The sequence below is a fragment of the Oncorhynchus nerka genome, linkage group LG11 (assembly GCF_034236695.1).
Source record: "Oncorhynchus nerka isolate Pitt River linkage group LG11, Oner_Uvic_2.0, whole genome shotgun sequence".
Lineage (NCBI taxonomy): Eukaryota > Metazoa > Chordata > Actinopteri > Salmoniformes > Salmonidae > Oncorhynchus > Oncorhynchus nerka.
In genome coordinates this window covers 62,490,774-62,507,556 of record NC_088406.1, presented here as the reverse complement: position 1 = coordinate 62,507,556, position 16,783 = coordinate 62,490,774, and the positions used below count along the sequence as shown (strand labels likewise).

Genomic DNA, 16,783 nt, shown 5'->3' with positions numbered 1-16,783 from the left:
TGGTGTGCTAGTAGGAAAATCGGAAATTTCATACTTGCTACCTGGTAGAACGCAATTAGCAAGTCTGACATTTCCGACTTTCCTAGTAACGACTAGAAAATCAACACATCGCTAGTCCTGGTGAATGGATTCGTAATTCTGTCAAGCTAATTCGTTTAAACTCTTCATGTATAAATAATAGTTCACCAACGTGCGACTCCTCCCCTTCACACGCCTCCGCTTTAGTTCTCCCGTTAAATTCCACATGCCTGCCTGACATAAACCACCCAAGGGAAGGGGAGGAGTGGCACTAGACAAGGACATTAATACTGTAACATAGTAACACAAGGGGGTAAAGTTGTGGAAGTTAGGGTAGGAATTCGTTTTCAGAAAGGTCATTAATTAAGTGGCTTGGTTACAGCGTGAGGAAAGACCGAGACGCGCTTCCTGTTGGCTGTCTATCTTTAAGGAATATGAAACAGGAAAACTAGTAGACATAAGAGAAGGTAAAAAAAAAAAAAAAAAACGTTAACGCTGTCCGGTGCCTGTCTGTTGCTTCTTTACTGAATATGTCAGGGACACGGACAAGAAGAGGGACTATTTCGGAACAGTCTCGAACTGCGAGGGCAGCTGCTGTTGCTGAGCAGTTGCACCATGAATGCACCCTCTTATTGGAACTGTATGTAAGTATGTATTCGAGTGCAGCCTAGAGTGGGTGAAGTCTGGACAGGCTAGTGCATTTTGCTTCGCAATTTTTAACCTGTTATTAGGCCTACTGGTTACTTGACAAAACATGTCATTTGGCCAGTATTCAAGCCTATGCAAGGGATATGGAAGACTGGGATATGGAAATGTGTTGATTGTGTGTGCGGCATCCGATCCAGGACTGGTGGTCCAGGAGTGTAGCTGGATAGGGAGGGGGAGTGAATATGTGAATAGTCATGCACGCCCCATATAAAAACAATGACAGAGGTAGGCGATTTTCTGGCGCACAGGTCGATGTCCGGACATGCACGTTTTTCCACGTGCATCGCTTTTTCACTCAATGAATGGCACTATGTGAATGATGGGGTGCGAATGATCACAGTATTCTTAATTTCCCGCCAAATAGCCAGATAAATCCACCTCCAACGCGCACACATCTCAACCTGCGGACTCGGGCTCTTTGCTGGGAGGAAGGGAAACGGTTACGAAAGTAACCGTTATCTATCAGCCGACTAACTATAAAACAATGCTTTTGAATCACCACCCCAATAGCCTATTAGGCAATAAGGTCTCTACTAAGGTTATAGTAAAACAAAACAAAAACGTGTGATAAGGTTATAGTAAAAAAAAAATACGTGTGAAACTATATATATATATATATATATATATATATATATATATATATATATATTATATATTATATATATATAGTTTCACACGTATTTTTAAAAGAAACATATATTGTATATTATATATATATATACACGTTTCTTTTACCGAAGTAAAATATTGAACAAACCCGTTTGAAAAACTACAACTTTACTGAAATTATTATCTTTGACAGCAAAACTAACTAAAATAAAAACCTTCATGAAATATGTTCAGTTAAAAAATAAAATGGGAGGCAAAAATCGAATGGGGTTTTCAATCTTTTTTTTACAGTGGTTTCAAGCTTTTGAATCGGATGGTTCACATTGAGATTGACTTTATAACTGAAAGGTAGACTCAGCAAGATGACATTGCCACAAACAGCACCATATTGAGCGTGTTTGAGTTGTAAGGCTAAAGCACCCGATAGTAGATGCAAGTCGAGGAGTAAGGCAGGGGAGGTGCATCTGCGACAAATGAAAATAGGACACTAATGTGTTTTTCCAACAGCAAGGCTCAAATCAACATGACAGTGTTGCCATTGATTATAAAATGTTTTCTTTATAATTTTGAAATAAACATATATCTAACCCCCATATCACACAAACTGAAATCATAATATAATATTGTGTGGGTACACATTGTACAATAAAGTAGAGAGTGAGAGAGCCTCAAATATCACATTTATTTTATATATCCACTGTACACAGAAATCATGGCAAATTGGTTCTTTTTTTTTGGTCACATGGGTCAAACAAGAACACCCTAATGATTGGTTGACAATAGAGCCTTCACAATGCAGGAGGTGGCTACAGGATGAAGTTGGAGTCTGCAGTCAAAACTTCATGCCCTTTGACCACATGGTTTTTGTAAAGTTCATGCAGTCGACAGGTAGGCGCAAGTCAGACAAGTTGTCACCAACTTGACAAAAATGATCAGCTCGAACGTGCCCACTGAGATGAGCATGATGCAAGACTTTGCTCATACACAGTCACACATCATATTTGCGCTACAACGTGGTAGCTACCGGACCAAAACAGCAGAAAAGTTTAGCCTCGCGCTTCAACGCTCCTGATTGTCGCAAAAATGTTCCCACTACTACTGTTCACTTCGTGCATCTACGTCATCTCGCTGAGTCTACCTTTAAACCTAACCTAACCTATGACCTGACTCATCACCTTAGGGCATTTCCATTTTAACGGACCCATGAACACCAACATGTAAAGTTCATAGGAGCATGTCAAATGGAAAACAGATGGAAAAGGGGTCTTAGACAGCATCTAACATCTTAAAAATATATAGATACACCAAAACACAACAGTGCAGAAGTAAAGACCCCTGCCAACTAATATCAACACTTTTCTATTTAGTTTTGGAGAAATTATTTTGGTAAGTTTAAGAAACATTGTCGTGTGCCTTGTAATTCCATTACCAAAACCACATATCTTGAAGATATTTTCTAATTTCTCTCCCTCATGAGGAGGGAGGATAGTGAAAGTTCACAGAAGTAACATGTAAAGGTAGACCTACCAATTCATTATAGTTTTCTTATTCAGATCAAGTTTGTTCATGAATTATTAGTTGATTAAAACTTATAGTTCTGTTACCAAATTGTAGTAATGGAATTACTGCAATTGAAATGGCGACAATGGAATATCAGAGTAGTCACAAGCCACAGTTGGGTCACCTGCTACTGTCCTCCCTTCCACTGGTATACTGCTATGTTTAGCTCGTAACTGTTTTGTTTTTTTCCTTTTTCTGTCATCTGGTGGTCAAAGCAAGACTAGACAACCCCTCCCTCTCACGCTTCCTCTCTGCTGCTCTCCGTCTCTGCCTCTCTCTCTCAATCCAATTCAATTCAAGGGGCTTTATTGATATGGGAAACATATGTTAACATTGCCAAAGCAAGTGAAGTAGATAATAAACAAAAGTGAAATAAACAATAAAAATGAACAGTAAACATTACACTCACAGAAGTTCCAAAAGAATAAAGACATTTAAAATGTCATATTATGTATATATACAGTGTTGTAACGATGTGCAAATGGTTAAAGTACAAAAGGGAAAATAAATAAACATGAATATGGGTTGTATTTACAATGGTGTTTGTTCTTCACTGGTTGCCCTTTTCTTGTGGCAACAGGTCACAAATCTTGCTGCTGTGATGGCACACTGTGGTATCTCTCTCTCTCCAGTTAATGTCACTCTCCTGAGACCTACCATGACACCAACCCCCTACCCTCTTTCCATTTACAGTAACAAGTATCCTCATCCACTGAGCACCCACCAACACCGGACTTCCATGGCTGGACCAAATCTGAACCAATCATAGACGTCTATGTTTAAAAAGTTTGGACATCACAGTACAGCACAGTAGAGTTCAGTACAGTGGAGTACACTAGAGTAGAGTACAGTATAATGTTCAATATTGTAGAATAATAACCAAATATGCAAAATAAGAATATTGCATATTTCTACCTGTGTAGCTATTCAGGATACATCACCATGAAGGGAATGATATTCATATGCATAATTATGCCTTTCTGTACACCACAGATCAGGGACCCATGATGTAATTCTGTTACCGAAGGTAAATCTATTTCACGTACTGTAGTTCAATATCCAAAATATATGTTTTTTCAAACTCAAAAGTGTCATGTCGTAGCTGACACCCCATTATTTCTGCAGAAATATTTTCAACTTAATATTAAACGATCGTTTTTGGAAAATGTGCTTAAACACCAGAGGGAAACTTTATTGTAATTCTGTTACCAAACTTTGCATCTGCACAGTTCTTCCAGCAAATGTAATTTTGTGAACTTTTCTGTGTAAATTGTTCAAACTAGTCCTTGTGCATAGAATCAAATGGTTTGTTCAACTTTAAAATCAATGGTTTTGGTTTGGTATACATTTTTAAGAGAAAAATCAGAGTCAAAGCGTAATTACGTTACCATGGAATTGGCCCTTATGCATTACTTCCTCACAGTGCAAGAAATGATATCCCAAAAAACACAAAACTATACAACACATACATGTCTCCTAGCCTCCCACACATAGGATTATTTCTGTCCCTAACACTGAAACTGAAAGTAAATAACAAAGAAATATAAATGTTTTTATATTTTACTCAACATATACAGTGGGGCAATTGTGCAAATTCTCCCACTTAAAAAGATGAGAGAGGCCTGTAATTTTCATCATAGGTACACTTCAACTATGACAGACAAAATGAGAAAAAAAATCCAGAAAATCACATTGTAGGATTTTTTAGGAATTGATTTGCAAATTATGGTGGAAAATAAGTATTTGGTCACCTACAAACAAGCAAGATTTCTGGCTCTCACAGACCTGTAACTTCTTCTTTAAGAGGCTCCTCTATCCTCAAATCCTGCAGGGCCAGACGTGTCCCCCTGCTTAAGCCAGTACATGTCCAGGCCCGTCTGAAGTTTGCTAGAGAGCATTTGGATGATCCAGAAGAAGATTGGGAGAATGTCATATGGTCAGATGAAACCAAAATATAACTTTTTGGTAAAAACTCAACTCGTCGTGTATGGAGGACAAAGAATGCTGAGTTGCAGCCAAAGAACACCATACCTACTGTGAAGCATGGGGGTGGAAACATCATGCTTTGGGGCTGTTTTTCTGCAAAGGGACCAGGACGACTGATCCGTGTAAAGGAAAGAATGAATGGGGCCATGTATCGTGAGATTTTGAGTGAAAACCTCCTTCCATCAGCAAGGGTATTGAAGATGAAACGTGGCTGGGTCTTTCAGCATGACAATGATCCCAAACACACCGCCCGGGCAACGAAGGAGTGGCTTCGTAAGAAGCATTTCAAGGTCCTGGAGTGGCCTAGCCAGTCTCCAGATCTCAAGCCCATAGAAAATCTTTGGAGGGAGTTGAAAGTCTATGTTGCCCAGCAACAGCCCCAAAACATCACTGCTCTAGAAGAGATCTGCATGGAGGAATGGGCCAAAATACCAGCAACAGTGTGTGAAAACCTTGTGAAGACTTACAGAAAACGTTTGACCTCGGTCATTGCCAACAAAGGGTATATAACAAAGTATTGAGATAAACTTTTGTTATTGACCAAATACTTATTTTCCACCATAATTTGCAAATAAATTCATAAAAAATCCTACAATGTGATTTTCTGGGGGAAAAAATCTCATTTTGTCTGTCATAGTTGAAGTGTACCTATGATAAATTACAGGCCTCTCTCATGTTTTTAAGTGGGAGAACTTGCACAATTGTTGGCTGACTAAATAATTTTTTGCCCCACTGTATACATTTGCGGTTTATGTGCATTTATTCACGATACAGCCCACAAATATACTAATGGTTTTCAACTTATCGATCACCACACAGTCATTACTCGTAATAATGTATTGTAATAGATCATGACAGTGAAGAGCTTGCTGTCTCTGGTTTGCCGTACCTTTGCCTCTCCCTCTAGACAGGCCTATACAATATAGGCCTATCCCTCAAAGTTCATAGCTCACTCCACTGTTTCCTCTCTAGCTGCCTATTACAAACATATATACACATTTACATCTACTTGACCATTGCTTTTGCATAAGCAGAGCTGCCTGATCAATGTTACACGGTAATCATTCTAACGCACAGGCACAGAATCATTTTCACGGTGGTCAGAATGTTAGCACCTTGGTATAATGTCGTGACCGGGGGCCAGGTACTCAATGGAGTCACAGCTCTCTCACTATACTCTGATATAGATGCAATAGAATATAATAACTTCCAACCTCACTCTCTCTCGCTCTCTCTCACACAGACTCGACACCTATGATGTCACACATCCTGCCTGTAAGTCCCCCTTGAGTGAAGTTGGGGAATGTTGGTTCTGGTAGTTGAACCAGCTATCCAGTTGAACCACTAACCTCTGCTCCAATGGGGCCAGGGCAGATGTTATCCAAACCACAATAGGGTTCAAACATTTGCCAGTTGTTGCTCATCAGGGAAAATTGCTAGATTACCATTGGAAAATGCGCAAACAGGTTCTTTACTGCCACAGTCCTTTAGGTCAGCTCTTTTGTACTTCGTCAACCATTGCACAAGCAGTTTGGTTTAAATGCTAACTCGGAATGAGTGACTTAATGCATATATACATTTCTCATGGCCACAGCTTCCATTTACTACGGTGTCCATATTCTGACAACCTCAGCCTACGGAGCAGTTAAACGTGGTGTCCATGGTGGTATTGCAAAATACAAAAAAAGTGGTGTCTTTGAAACACTTTCCAAATTTGTTGAGGCTATGATTAGTACTTTATATTTGATGAACAAAATATGGTCGTGGCACTTAAGCAGTATACCTTTGGTCGTGTATGTCTCGTCTCTTTTAGAGAACCGGATTAGCAGTGCTGCCTTTGAGTTGCATTAGCACATTGAGTTTGGTTGTGCACTAATCGTTGGGTTATACCTGACTTTGATCATGTGTGGTTGATTGCCTTGCCCCGTAACAGTTTGGTTGTGCACTAAAACATGAGTTTTTCTCCACTCACTGTCATGGAAATGTACTTTTAAACGCTGCTAATGTGTTTTTTCTTTACACGCCTATCATCCTCTTCTTCCTCTCCACCTCCACACTCTCTCCATCCCTCCTCCTCAATCCCCACTTCAGAGAAAAAAGGAGACGTTCGCCGAGGAACTCACCAGCGGCGGGGACCGCCTGGTGACCGTGCCACCGCTCTCCTCCCAGCTCTCGCCGAATGACATGTTGTGGCGCCTCTACTCCGCCCTGCAACAGTGCCGGAACCTCCTGGAGCATGCCATTGGCCGGGAAGAGGGGGTGGGAAACGACAGGAACAGGACCGAATACGAGAGCCAGAAGAAAACAGTGAGGGACCGGCTGGGGCACCTGCTAGAGAGCACACGGCTCCTCCTGGCGGACGGAGCTGGCACTGCGGCCTTCACTCCTGATCCGAACAATACTGAGGTACAGAATTACCGGTGTATGGTAAAGTTGCCCCTAGACACTGATCTGGGGTCAGTTTTGAATTTGCCCCACTAATGGTTAATATACAGTACCTACTGGAAACCCTCAGTAGACCCAGCAGGCCTCATTTCAATACTTGTAAAATAACTGTAAAATCCTACTTGGAAGTCATCCTTGATCTGACAGCTGGTGTGGTGAACATAATGTAGTGTAGACTCTGATGAAGGCTATGGGACAAAACATGTTGGTTTTAACAATAACAAGGCATTTTATCAACTGACACTCTTCCAAGAGTTTCTGAATTTCCTCTTCACTTCCTCAATTCATGTACCTTGGTTGGAGAGCGAGGTAGCGGGCAATATTAATGTCCCTTTTTAGTGTAAACCAGGGCCACGTATAGACGACAGATAAGACTGGTGGAAACATTTTGCTTTCAGATATCCCTAATATTTCAGATCAGTGATGAGTTCAAGGAGGAGAGGAAGAAATGAGGCTTTTGTTAACAACTTATGATAAGCTTATAAAACTGTTTATGTAAGGACTGTCCTTTCTAGTATAAACAAACCGATTATATTACATAGTTTATTAATCATAGATTGTTATTCATTATTTATATAGGGTTAGGTCAAATCAGTTGTTTACATGTACTGTATAAATGCAGTGGGGTCCGAAATGATTGACACCCTTAATAAAGATGAGCAATAATGGCTGTATAAAATAAGTAATTCGAACACTGAGCTATATTGTATGCTCCACAAAATTGGGAAATTATATTATTTTATACTAATACAATTGCTTGGGAAAATACATTTTGTTGAACAGGTTTTTAAAAATTCTCTCAAAAAGGGGTCCAAATTATTTACACCCCTTTTTCAATACCTCACCTTATGACGATAACAGCACTTAACCTTTTTCTAAAAAAAAAAAAAAAATGAGCTGGAGAACACATTGGGAGGGATCTTAAACCATACCTCCATACAGAATCCTTCCAGATCTTTGATTTCCTATGGCTAATTAACCAATTCCTTGTGGATTTTCAAATCAAATCACATTTTATTTGCCACATATGATAAATACAACAGGAGTAGGTAGACCTTACCGTAAAATGCTTACTTACAAGCCCTTAACCAATGATGCAGTTTCAAGAAAAATAAGAGTTAAGAAATGATTTACTAAATAAAACAATTAAAAAAGAGTAACAATAAAATAACAATAACGAGGCTATATAAAGGGAGTACCGGTACCGAGTCAATGTGATTTTGATGTGTGCTTGGGGTTATTGTCTTCCTGGAAAATCCACTTGCAGCACTGGTGTGCGTGGCCAAAGACCTAATTCTCATGTAATCTGACCAAAGCACCTGTGCTCTAATCCAAGTGGCAATTTGTTGGACATTTGTAGAGCTCTTTGGCCACGCACACCAGTGATGGGGTTGGCATCGAAATGAGAATGCATGAGCAGAAAAGAATCCCATACCTACTGTAAAATATGGTTGTGTATCTTTCATGTTCTGAGGCTATTTTGCTTCCACTGGTCCTGGGGTCCTTGTTAAGGTCAACGGCATCATGATCTTTACACAGTACCAAGGCATTTTAGCCAAAAACTTGGTTGCCTCTGCCAGGAGGCTAAAACTTTGCCGCAAGTGGATCTTGCAGCAAGAAAATAACCCCAAGTGCACATCAAAAACCACAAATAAATGGTTCAATTGGCCATAAAATCAACATTATTCTAATGGCCATCTCAGTCTCCAGACCGGAAACCCAAATCAAATCCAACTTTAGCCTCTAAGGTGCAGGGTTGAGTAACCGGGTGGTAGCTGGCTAGTCATGGCTTTTTAACAGTTTGATGGCCTTGAGATAGAAGCTGTTTTTCAGTCTCTCTGTCCCAGCTTTGATGCACCTGTACTGACTTGAACTTCTGGATGATAGCAGTGTGAACAGGCTGTGGCTCAGGTGGTGGATGTTCTTGATGATCGTTTTGGCCTTTCTGTGACATCAGGTGAAGTAGGTGTCCTGGAGGGCAGGCAGTATGCCACCGGTGATGCGTTGGGCAGACTGCACCACCCTCTGGAGAGCCCTGTGGTTGCGGGCGGTGCAGTTGCCGTACCAGGTGGTGGCACCTTCTTCACCACACTGGACCATTTCAGATTGTCAGTGATGTGTACGCCGAGGAACTTGAAGCTTTCCACCTTCTCCCTGTCGATGTGGATAGGGGGGTGCTCCCTCTGCTGTTTCCTGAAGTCCATGATCAGCTCCTTCATTTTGTTGACGTTGAGGGAGAGGTTGTTTTCCTGGCACCGCTCCACCAGGGCCCTCACCTCCTCCCTGTCGGCTCTCATGTCATTGTTGGTAATCAGGCCTAATGCTGTTGTGTTTACTGAAAACCTAATGATTGAGTTGGAGGCTTGGGTGGCCATGCCGTCATGGCTGAACAGGGTGTACAGGAGGGGGCTGAGCATGCACCCTTGTGGGGCCCCAGTGTTGAGGATCAGTGAAGTGGAGGTGTTGTTTCCTACCTTCACCATCTGGGGGCGGCCAGTCAGGAAGTCCATACCCAGTTGTTCAGGGCGGGGTTCAGACCCAAGCACTTAGCTTAATGATGAGCTTGGAGGGTACTATGGTGTTGATGGCTGAGCTATAGTCAATTAACAGAATTCTTACATAATGATTCCTTTTCCAGATGGGATAGGGCAGTGTGATGGCAATCTGTAGATCTATTGGGGCGATAAGCAAATTGAAGTGGGCCTAGGGTGTCAGGTAAGGTAGAGGTGATATGATCACTAGCCTCTCAAGGCACTTCATGAGGATAGAAGTGAGTGCTACGGGGTGATAGTAATTCAGTTCAGTTACCTTTGCTTTATTGGGTACAGGAACAATAGTGGACATCTTGAAGCAAGTGGGGACATCAGACTGGGATAGGGAGAGATTGAATATGTCCATAAACACTCCAGCCAGCTGGTCTGTGCATGCTCTGAGGACGCAGCTAGTGATGCTGTCTGGGCCAGCAGCCTTGCGAGAGTTAACACACTTCAATGTCTTACTCTTGTTGGCCACGGAGAATGAGAGCCCACAGTCCTTGGGAGCGGGCTGTGTTGGTGGCACTGTGTTATTCTCAAAGCGGGCGAAGGTGTTTAGCTTGTCCGGGAGCAAGACATTTGGTGTCCATGACGTGCTGATTTTCCCTATGTAATCCGTGATTGTCTGTAGACCCTGCCACATATGTCTCATGTCTGAGAAGTTGAATTGCAACTCCACTTTGTCTCTCTACTGACGTTTTCCCTGTTTGATTGCCTTACGAAGGGAATAACTACACTGTTTGTATTCAACCATATTCCCAGTCACCTGGCCATGCTTAAATGCGGTGGTTTGAGCTTTCAGTTTTGTGCAAATGCTGCCATTTTTCCACGGTTTCTGGTTTGGGTAGGTTTTAATAGTCACAGTGGGAACAATATCCCCTATACACTTCTTGATGAACTCAGTCACCGCGTCCATCTATATGTCAATGTTATTCTCAGAGGCTACCCTGAATTTATTCCAGTCCGCGTGATCAAACAATCTTGAAGTACTTCCTGTTTGAGTTTCTGCCTATAGGAATGGAGGAGCAAAATGGAGTCGTGATCTGATTTACCGAAGGGAGTGCGGGGGAGGGCCTTGTAGGCATTCTGAAAGGGGGATTAACAGTGGTTTTACCAGAGTGAGTACTACTGTCAATGTGTTGATAGAACTTCGGTAGTGTTTTCCTCAAATTTGATTTGTTAAAATCCCCAAGTACTAGAAATGGGGCCTCAGGATATGTGGTTTCCAGTTTGAATAAAGTCCAGTGTAGTTCCTTGAGGGCCGTTGTGGTATCGGCTTGAGGGGGAACATACACGTCTGTGACTATAACCAAAGATAATTCTCATGGGAGGTTTACAGTCGGCATTTGATTGTGAGGTATTCTTGGTCGGGTGAACAAAAGGACTTGAGTTTCTGAATGTTATCACATTCACACCGTGAGAAGTTAATCATGAAACATACACCACCACCCTACTTCTTTATTCCTGTCTGTGCAATGTACTGAGAACCCAGCTGGCTGTATGAACGGAGACAGTATATCCCGAGAGAGCCATGATTCCGTAAAACAGAGCATGTTACAGTTCCTGATGTCTCTCTGGAAGGAGATCCTCGCCCTGAGCTTGTCTACTTTATTGTCCAGAGACTGAACATTAGCAAGTAATATACTCACAAGCGTTGGATGGTGTGCACGCCTCCTGAGTCAGTTCTAGAAGTCTACTCCAAATACCTCTTCTCCACCGGCGGCGTCTTGGAGCAGCCTCTGGGATAAGTTCAATTGCCCTGGGGGGTACGAACAAAGGATCCAATTCGGGAAAGTTGTATTCCTGGTCGTAATGCTGGTGAGTTACCGCCGCTCTGATATCCAAAAGTTATTTCTGGCCGTATGTAATAACACAAAAAGCATTCTGGGCTAATAATGTAATGTAAAAAAATATATATATTACAAAGTTGTTTTGGAGCAAGAAGCAGAGGTGCCATGTCTGTCGGCGCCATCTTGCTATATCATTGAAAACCTGTGGTTTGAATAGAAGAGGGCAGTTTATAAGTGCAGACGAAGAATGTCAATGAGGAATGATCTATGATCCCTATGTTTTTTCCAACTCATAAAACATTTTAGAAGAAGTTTCAGTGCTGTTATTTATGGTCACAAGGTGAGGTATTGAGAACAGAGGTGTCAATAATTTTAACTCCTACCTTTTTGAAAAGAAATATTACATGATAAACAAAATCTGTCTCTGAGCAAATATATTATTATAAATAATCTATTTTCCCATTTTTTTTAAAGATACAATATAGCTCAGTATTTTAATAATTTATTTTATACAGTCATGTTCTCTCATCTTTATCAAGGGTGTCAATAATTTCATACACCGCCGTATGTTCTAGTACAGTGTTTCCTAATCTATTCCTGAGGCACGCCCCGGGTTTGACCAGGTATTGATTAGTCCACCAGTCGAACCGGGTGTGCTAGAACAAAAATATACAACCCTCTGGATCTCCGGGGAACAGATTGGGAAACACTGTCCTAACACACACATCTCTCTCTCTCTCTCTCTCTCTCTCTCTCTCTCTCTCTCACTCTCTCACTCACTCACTCACTCACTCACTCACTCACTCACTCACTCACTCACTCACTCACTCACTCACTCACTCACTCACTCTGTCTGCTCTCACTCTCTGTCTCTGACTGTCCCTCCCTGACCCTCTCTCTCTCCCCCTCCCTTTCTCTTCTTCTACACCCCCTCTCGTGAGTAGATAGATGGTCCGGTGAACGGCAGCCCGTTTGCGCTAAAGCTCTGGATCTACCGCATCTTCAACGAGCTGGAGCACTGGACGCTCGCCGCCTCCAAGACCCTGAAGGCCCTGCACCCCGACGGAGCCGCCCCCAAGGAGCGCAGAACGAGGGGGAGGGCAAGTGGGAAGAGGACCCGGAGATGAGATAGTAGAGATTGGGAGAGGTAGCCTGTGAGTGAGGAAGGAGAGAGAAGGGAAGACAAAGAAAGAGAGGGATGGGGTGAGGTGAGGAGAGAGAGAGAGAGAAAGAGATATAGAAAGAGGTACGGATGTAAAGAAAGAGAGAGAGGTCAACAGATTGAGAGGATGAGTTTTGAAGGATGTGAAGTGGAAGAAGAAAAAGAGGAGGGATGCAGGAGTCAGAAAGGCTGAGAGAGATGGAATGAAGAGAATGAAAAGAGTGACAACAGCCAGGGGAAGTATAAAGATTCTGTGAAAAGAGGGAGAAGAGTATATGTTAAAGTTAATAAATATACACAGTGGGGACATGGACACAAGAATGTGTGACATAAGTGTTGATTTTGAAGCAATTTTGGTCATTCGAGACATACTAGCGCTGTAGCTCCACTTGCTGCTAACAAACACAGGACACTGGGTGTCCGGTAGCCTAGTGGTTAGAGCATTAGGCCAGTAACTGAAAGGCTGTGAGTTCGAATCCCCGAGCTGACAAGGTGGAAGGAAATCTGTTGATCTGCGCTCGAGCAAGGCGCTTAACCCTAAGTGCTCCAGGGTCTCCATCAATAATGGCTGAAACCTGGCCGTGTCTCAAGGGGAGTGGGATATACAAAGAAACACATTTCCATTTCACACCTCACACGTATACAGGACAAACATAAGCAACTTCTATTTGACCTTTGAATAGGACAAATATAAGCAACTTCTATTTGACCTTTGACGAACATAGAATGAATGAGTTACATAGACTGTTCACCACTTGATTTAATCCCTTTAAAATCTCAGATTCAAGAGCTTGACATTCTATTTTAAAAAATCATCTTTGTAATTCAACAGGGTTTGATGCAGCAAAATATGAGTTAAGGATTGACTGAAGAATTTCTGCTGTTTACACCTGGTATCAAGATGTGTTCTCTGTCTGGTTTTGCTGCCTAGAGTCAAAGGATTCTACCATGACCTTCCTTTTGCCTACTCCAGACATACTACGGCCAGTGTTTCAGAACATTTCATTTAGTCTCCTCCCACTTGACACACACTGGTTGAATCGACGTTGACTTCACGTCATTTCGTTGAACCAACGTGGAATAGACATCCAACTGACATCTGTGCCAAGTGGGCTGTTCTCCCTTCATGTTAACTGAATGGCAATATTCCTTCCAAATCTAATGTGATCATTAATATCAGCGTGATCTTGATTATAACATTTAGTGTGGTTATTGTAAGAGATTTGGTTTGGCATTGCCTTAAAACTTCAATTCTGAAGAGGGAAAAATGATTTTATACACGGGATCCTTTGGATCTGGATGAAATGTTCTGATAAACTGGTCTCAGGATCCCAAAACAATCCCACAAATGAGATGTAATGTTGGTGACAGCTACAGGATCCACTTTGATAATGGAGTGTAGATTTCCGGTTCAAGACAGCGGTTTATGTGATACCAATTTCTGATCCTTGTGGGCCGGCATCATGCATTAGATGGAAATCTTAATACCACAAATTGTTTCACATTTAAGATGCATCCCAATAGTCTTGAATGACTTCCTATCTATTTAGAGACCACAAACAATGTGACATAGGTCATTTTGGGGTTATGACAAGGTATGAGAAAGGGTAGGCTATTTCATTAAGTGTACTTTCCCTTTAAAGCAGATCTTGGGTCAGTTCTGCATTTTTCCCACTAATGGTTAAGGTTAGGATTGGGGAGGGTAAGCTGATCCTAGATCTGTACCCAGGGGAAATTTAGTCCCAGAACATTCCATTACTTACTGCTGGATGGTAATCTCACAGAATGTGCCTTGAAGTGATGTGATGAGTTTAGCTGTGCCCTGCCCTCTGTGCCCTGCCCTCTAGTGGCGAGTAGAGGAACCAAAACAAAACATCCCAACTGTGCAGCTCCTACTAGAGAACCACTGGGAATGCAGGCTTTTGCTCCGACCCTGCTCTAACACCAGACTCTGCTAATCCAGTTCTGAACCTGTATAACACAGAAAAATAGATATATTATTATATATATATATATTATTATACATTTTTTATAACCCAATCATTACTATATGACCCCCATTGAAACCGACCCTTATGATATCAGTGCGTAACCGGCAAATTGGGAGGGGTGGGAGGAGGGATGTTGTTTAAACATGTTCGCAGCTGATCAGTAGAATAGGTGTGTTAGTGCAGGGTTGCAGCAAAGGCCTGCACACAATAGCTCTCCAAGAGGAGGTATGGCCATCCCTGTTCTTGTGTGTGTGACTTTTAAGGGAAAAAAATGAAATTGCCAGACTGGATTGTTTTTATTACCTTTGTAGACTCAGATGCACTGTAGCAAAGTCTCCTCCATTTTTACGCTGACTTAAATATGCACGGTTGCTGGAGCAACTAACCCTTTTCCATGACCTCTTGGTATAGTGCCAGTTGCCCCTAACCACAGATCTAGGATCAGATTACCTTATCCCCAAACCTAATTTTAACCAGTGGGAGGATGCAAACAGATCTAACCCTGTATCAGTTGGTTAGGCACATTGATGAGAGTGAGAGACAGTAGTTAGACATAGGACTGGTGGATACTTTGTTAAAACACTCCAAACTAATGTACTAACATTTCCTGTTGCTGATTTTCTTTTGTTGTGTTTCATAGAAACTCTGGTGTGGTGTGGGAAGATATAGAAACCATATTTATTATTAATGTATGACTTTGAGATACGCAGAGAGGTTGAAATAAATGTATGTAGATTATATGTTGAACTGTCTCTTGGATCTGTTTGGCTTAAGGACTGGATGGCTTAAGAACATCCTCGATGCACGTGATGAGTAGTGTGTGTGTGTGTGTGTGTATTTGTGTGTGTGTGTGTATTTGTGTGTGTGTGTGTGGATTTGTGTGTGTGTGTGTGTGTGTGGATTTGTGTGTGTGTGCGCGCATTAATGACTTTGGAGCAGGAGGGCGATGGAGAGGTTCATGTAAGAAAAAAAGTCTGGGTTACATTTGGGTTTGTGTATGTATGTGTGTGTTGATGTTTAACTGTAAAGGAAAGACAGGATGTATATTTGGGTAAAATAGGTGGTGTGTGTGTGTGTGTGTGTTTGTGTGTGAGTGAGTGAGAGAGAGAGAGAGAGAGAGAGAGAGAGAGAAGAGAGAGTGTGTTTGTGTGCACAGATAGTAGGGGGAATGTGAGTGTGTGTGTGTGTCTGTGTGTGTGTGTGTGGTTGTTAGAGAAGGAGTGGCAGCCAGGATGCCTGTGGAAGAGGGGGAGGGGGGGTGAGAGGCAGAGGCAAAGAGAGAGGAGGAGAGAGTGCAAGCGAGCAAGAGAGAAATGTGTGTGTGTGTGTGTGTGTGTGTGTGTGTGTGTGTGTGTGTGTGAGGAAGGGAGGGAGGGAGTGAGAGCAAGCAGGAGAGAAAATGTGTGCGCGCATGCATGTGTCTGCGTGTGTTTGTGTGTGAGAGGGAGAGCAAGCAGGAGAGAGAATGTGTGCATGTGTGTGTGCCTCTGTGTGTGTGTGCCTATGTGTGTGTGTGCCTCTGCGTGTGTGTGTGTGCCTTTGTGTGTGTGTGTGTGTGTGTGTGTGCCTTTATGTGTGTGTGTATGTGTGCCTTTGTGTTTGTGTATGTGTGTGTGCGTGCCTGTGTATGTGCATGCCTGTGTGTGTGCCTATGTGTGTGTGTGTGTGTGTGTGTGTGTGTGTGTGTGAGTGAGTGAGTGAGTGAGAGAGAGAGAGAGAGAGAGAGAGAGAAAGAGCTCAAGCAGGAGAGGGAGGGAGGGAGCGTGTGTGTGCGAGAGTGTGTGTGTGCGAGAGTGTGTGTGTGTGTGTGTGTGTGTGTGTGTGTGTGTGTGCAAGAGTGTGTGTGTGTGTGTGTGTGCAAGAGTGTGTGCAAGTGTGTGTGTGTGTGTGTGTGTGTGTGTGTGTGTGTGTGTGTGTGTGTGTGTGTGTGTGCGTGCGAGTGAGTGCGTGAGTGAGTGAGTGAGCGAGTGAGTGAGTGAG

General features: G+C 42.4%; 1 protein-coding gene across 1 annotated transcript; it reads left to right on the top strand.

Moving 5' to 3' along the window:
* Nucleotides 1–238: 238 nt before the first annotated feature.
* On the top strand, nucleotides 239–15,550 carry LOC115137297 (uncharacterized). Its single transcript, XM_029673540.2, has 3 exons — nucleotides 239–662; nucleotides 6,973–7,287; nucleotides 12,595–15,550. The coding sequence occupies exons 1-3, from the start codon at nucleotides 549–551 to the stop codon at nucleotides 12,775–12,777; spliced, it is 612 nt and encodes a 203-aa protein (XP_029529400.1). The 5' UTR covers nucleotides 239–548; the 3' UTR covers nucleotides 12,778–15,550.
* The last annotated feature ends 1,233 nt before the right edge of the window (nucleotides 15,551–16,783 follow it).

What these genes read in the sequence shown, in the direction of transcription:
- LOC115137297 (XM_029673540.2), top strand. Translation starts at nt 549, where the DNA reads ATGTCAGGGACACGGACAAGAAGAGGGACTATTTCGGAACAGTCTCGA. An exon ending in CCCTCTTATTGGAACTGTAT is followed by an intron (nt 663 to 6,972) that starts GTAAGTATGTAT and finishes TCCCCACTTCAG; the next exon opens with AGAAAAAAGGAGACGTTCGC. An exon ending in CTGATCCGAACAATACTGAG is followed by an intron (nt 7,288 to 12,594) that starts GTACAGAATTAC and finishes TCTCGTGAGTAG; the next exon opens with ATAGATGGTCCGGTGAACGG.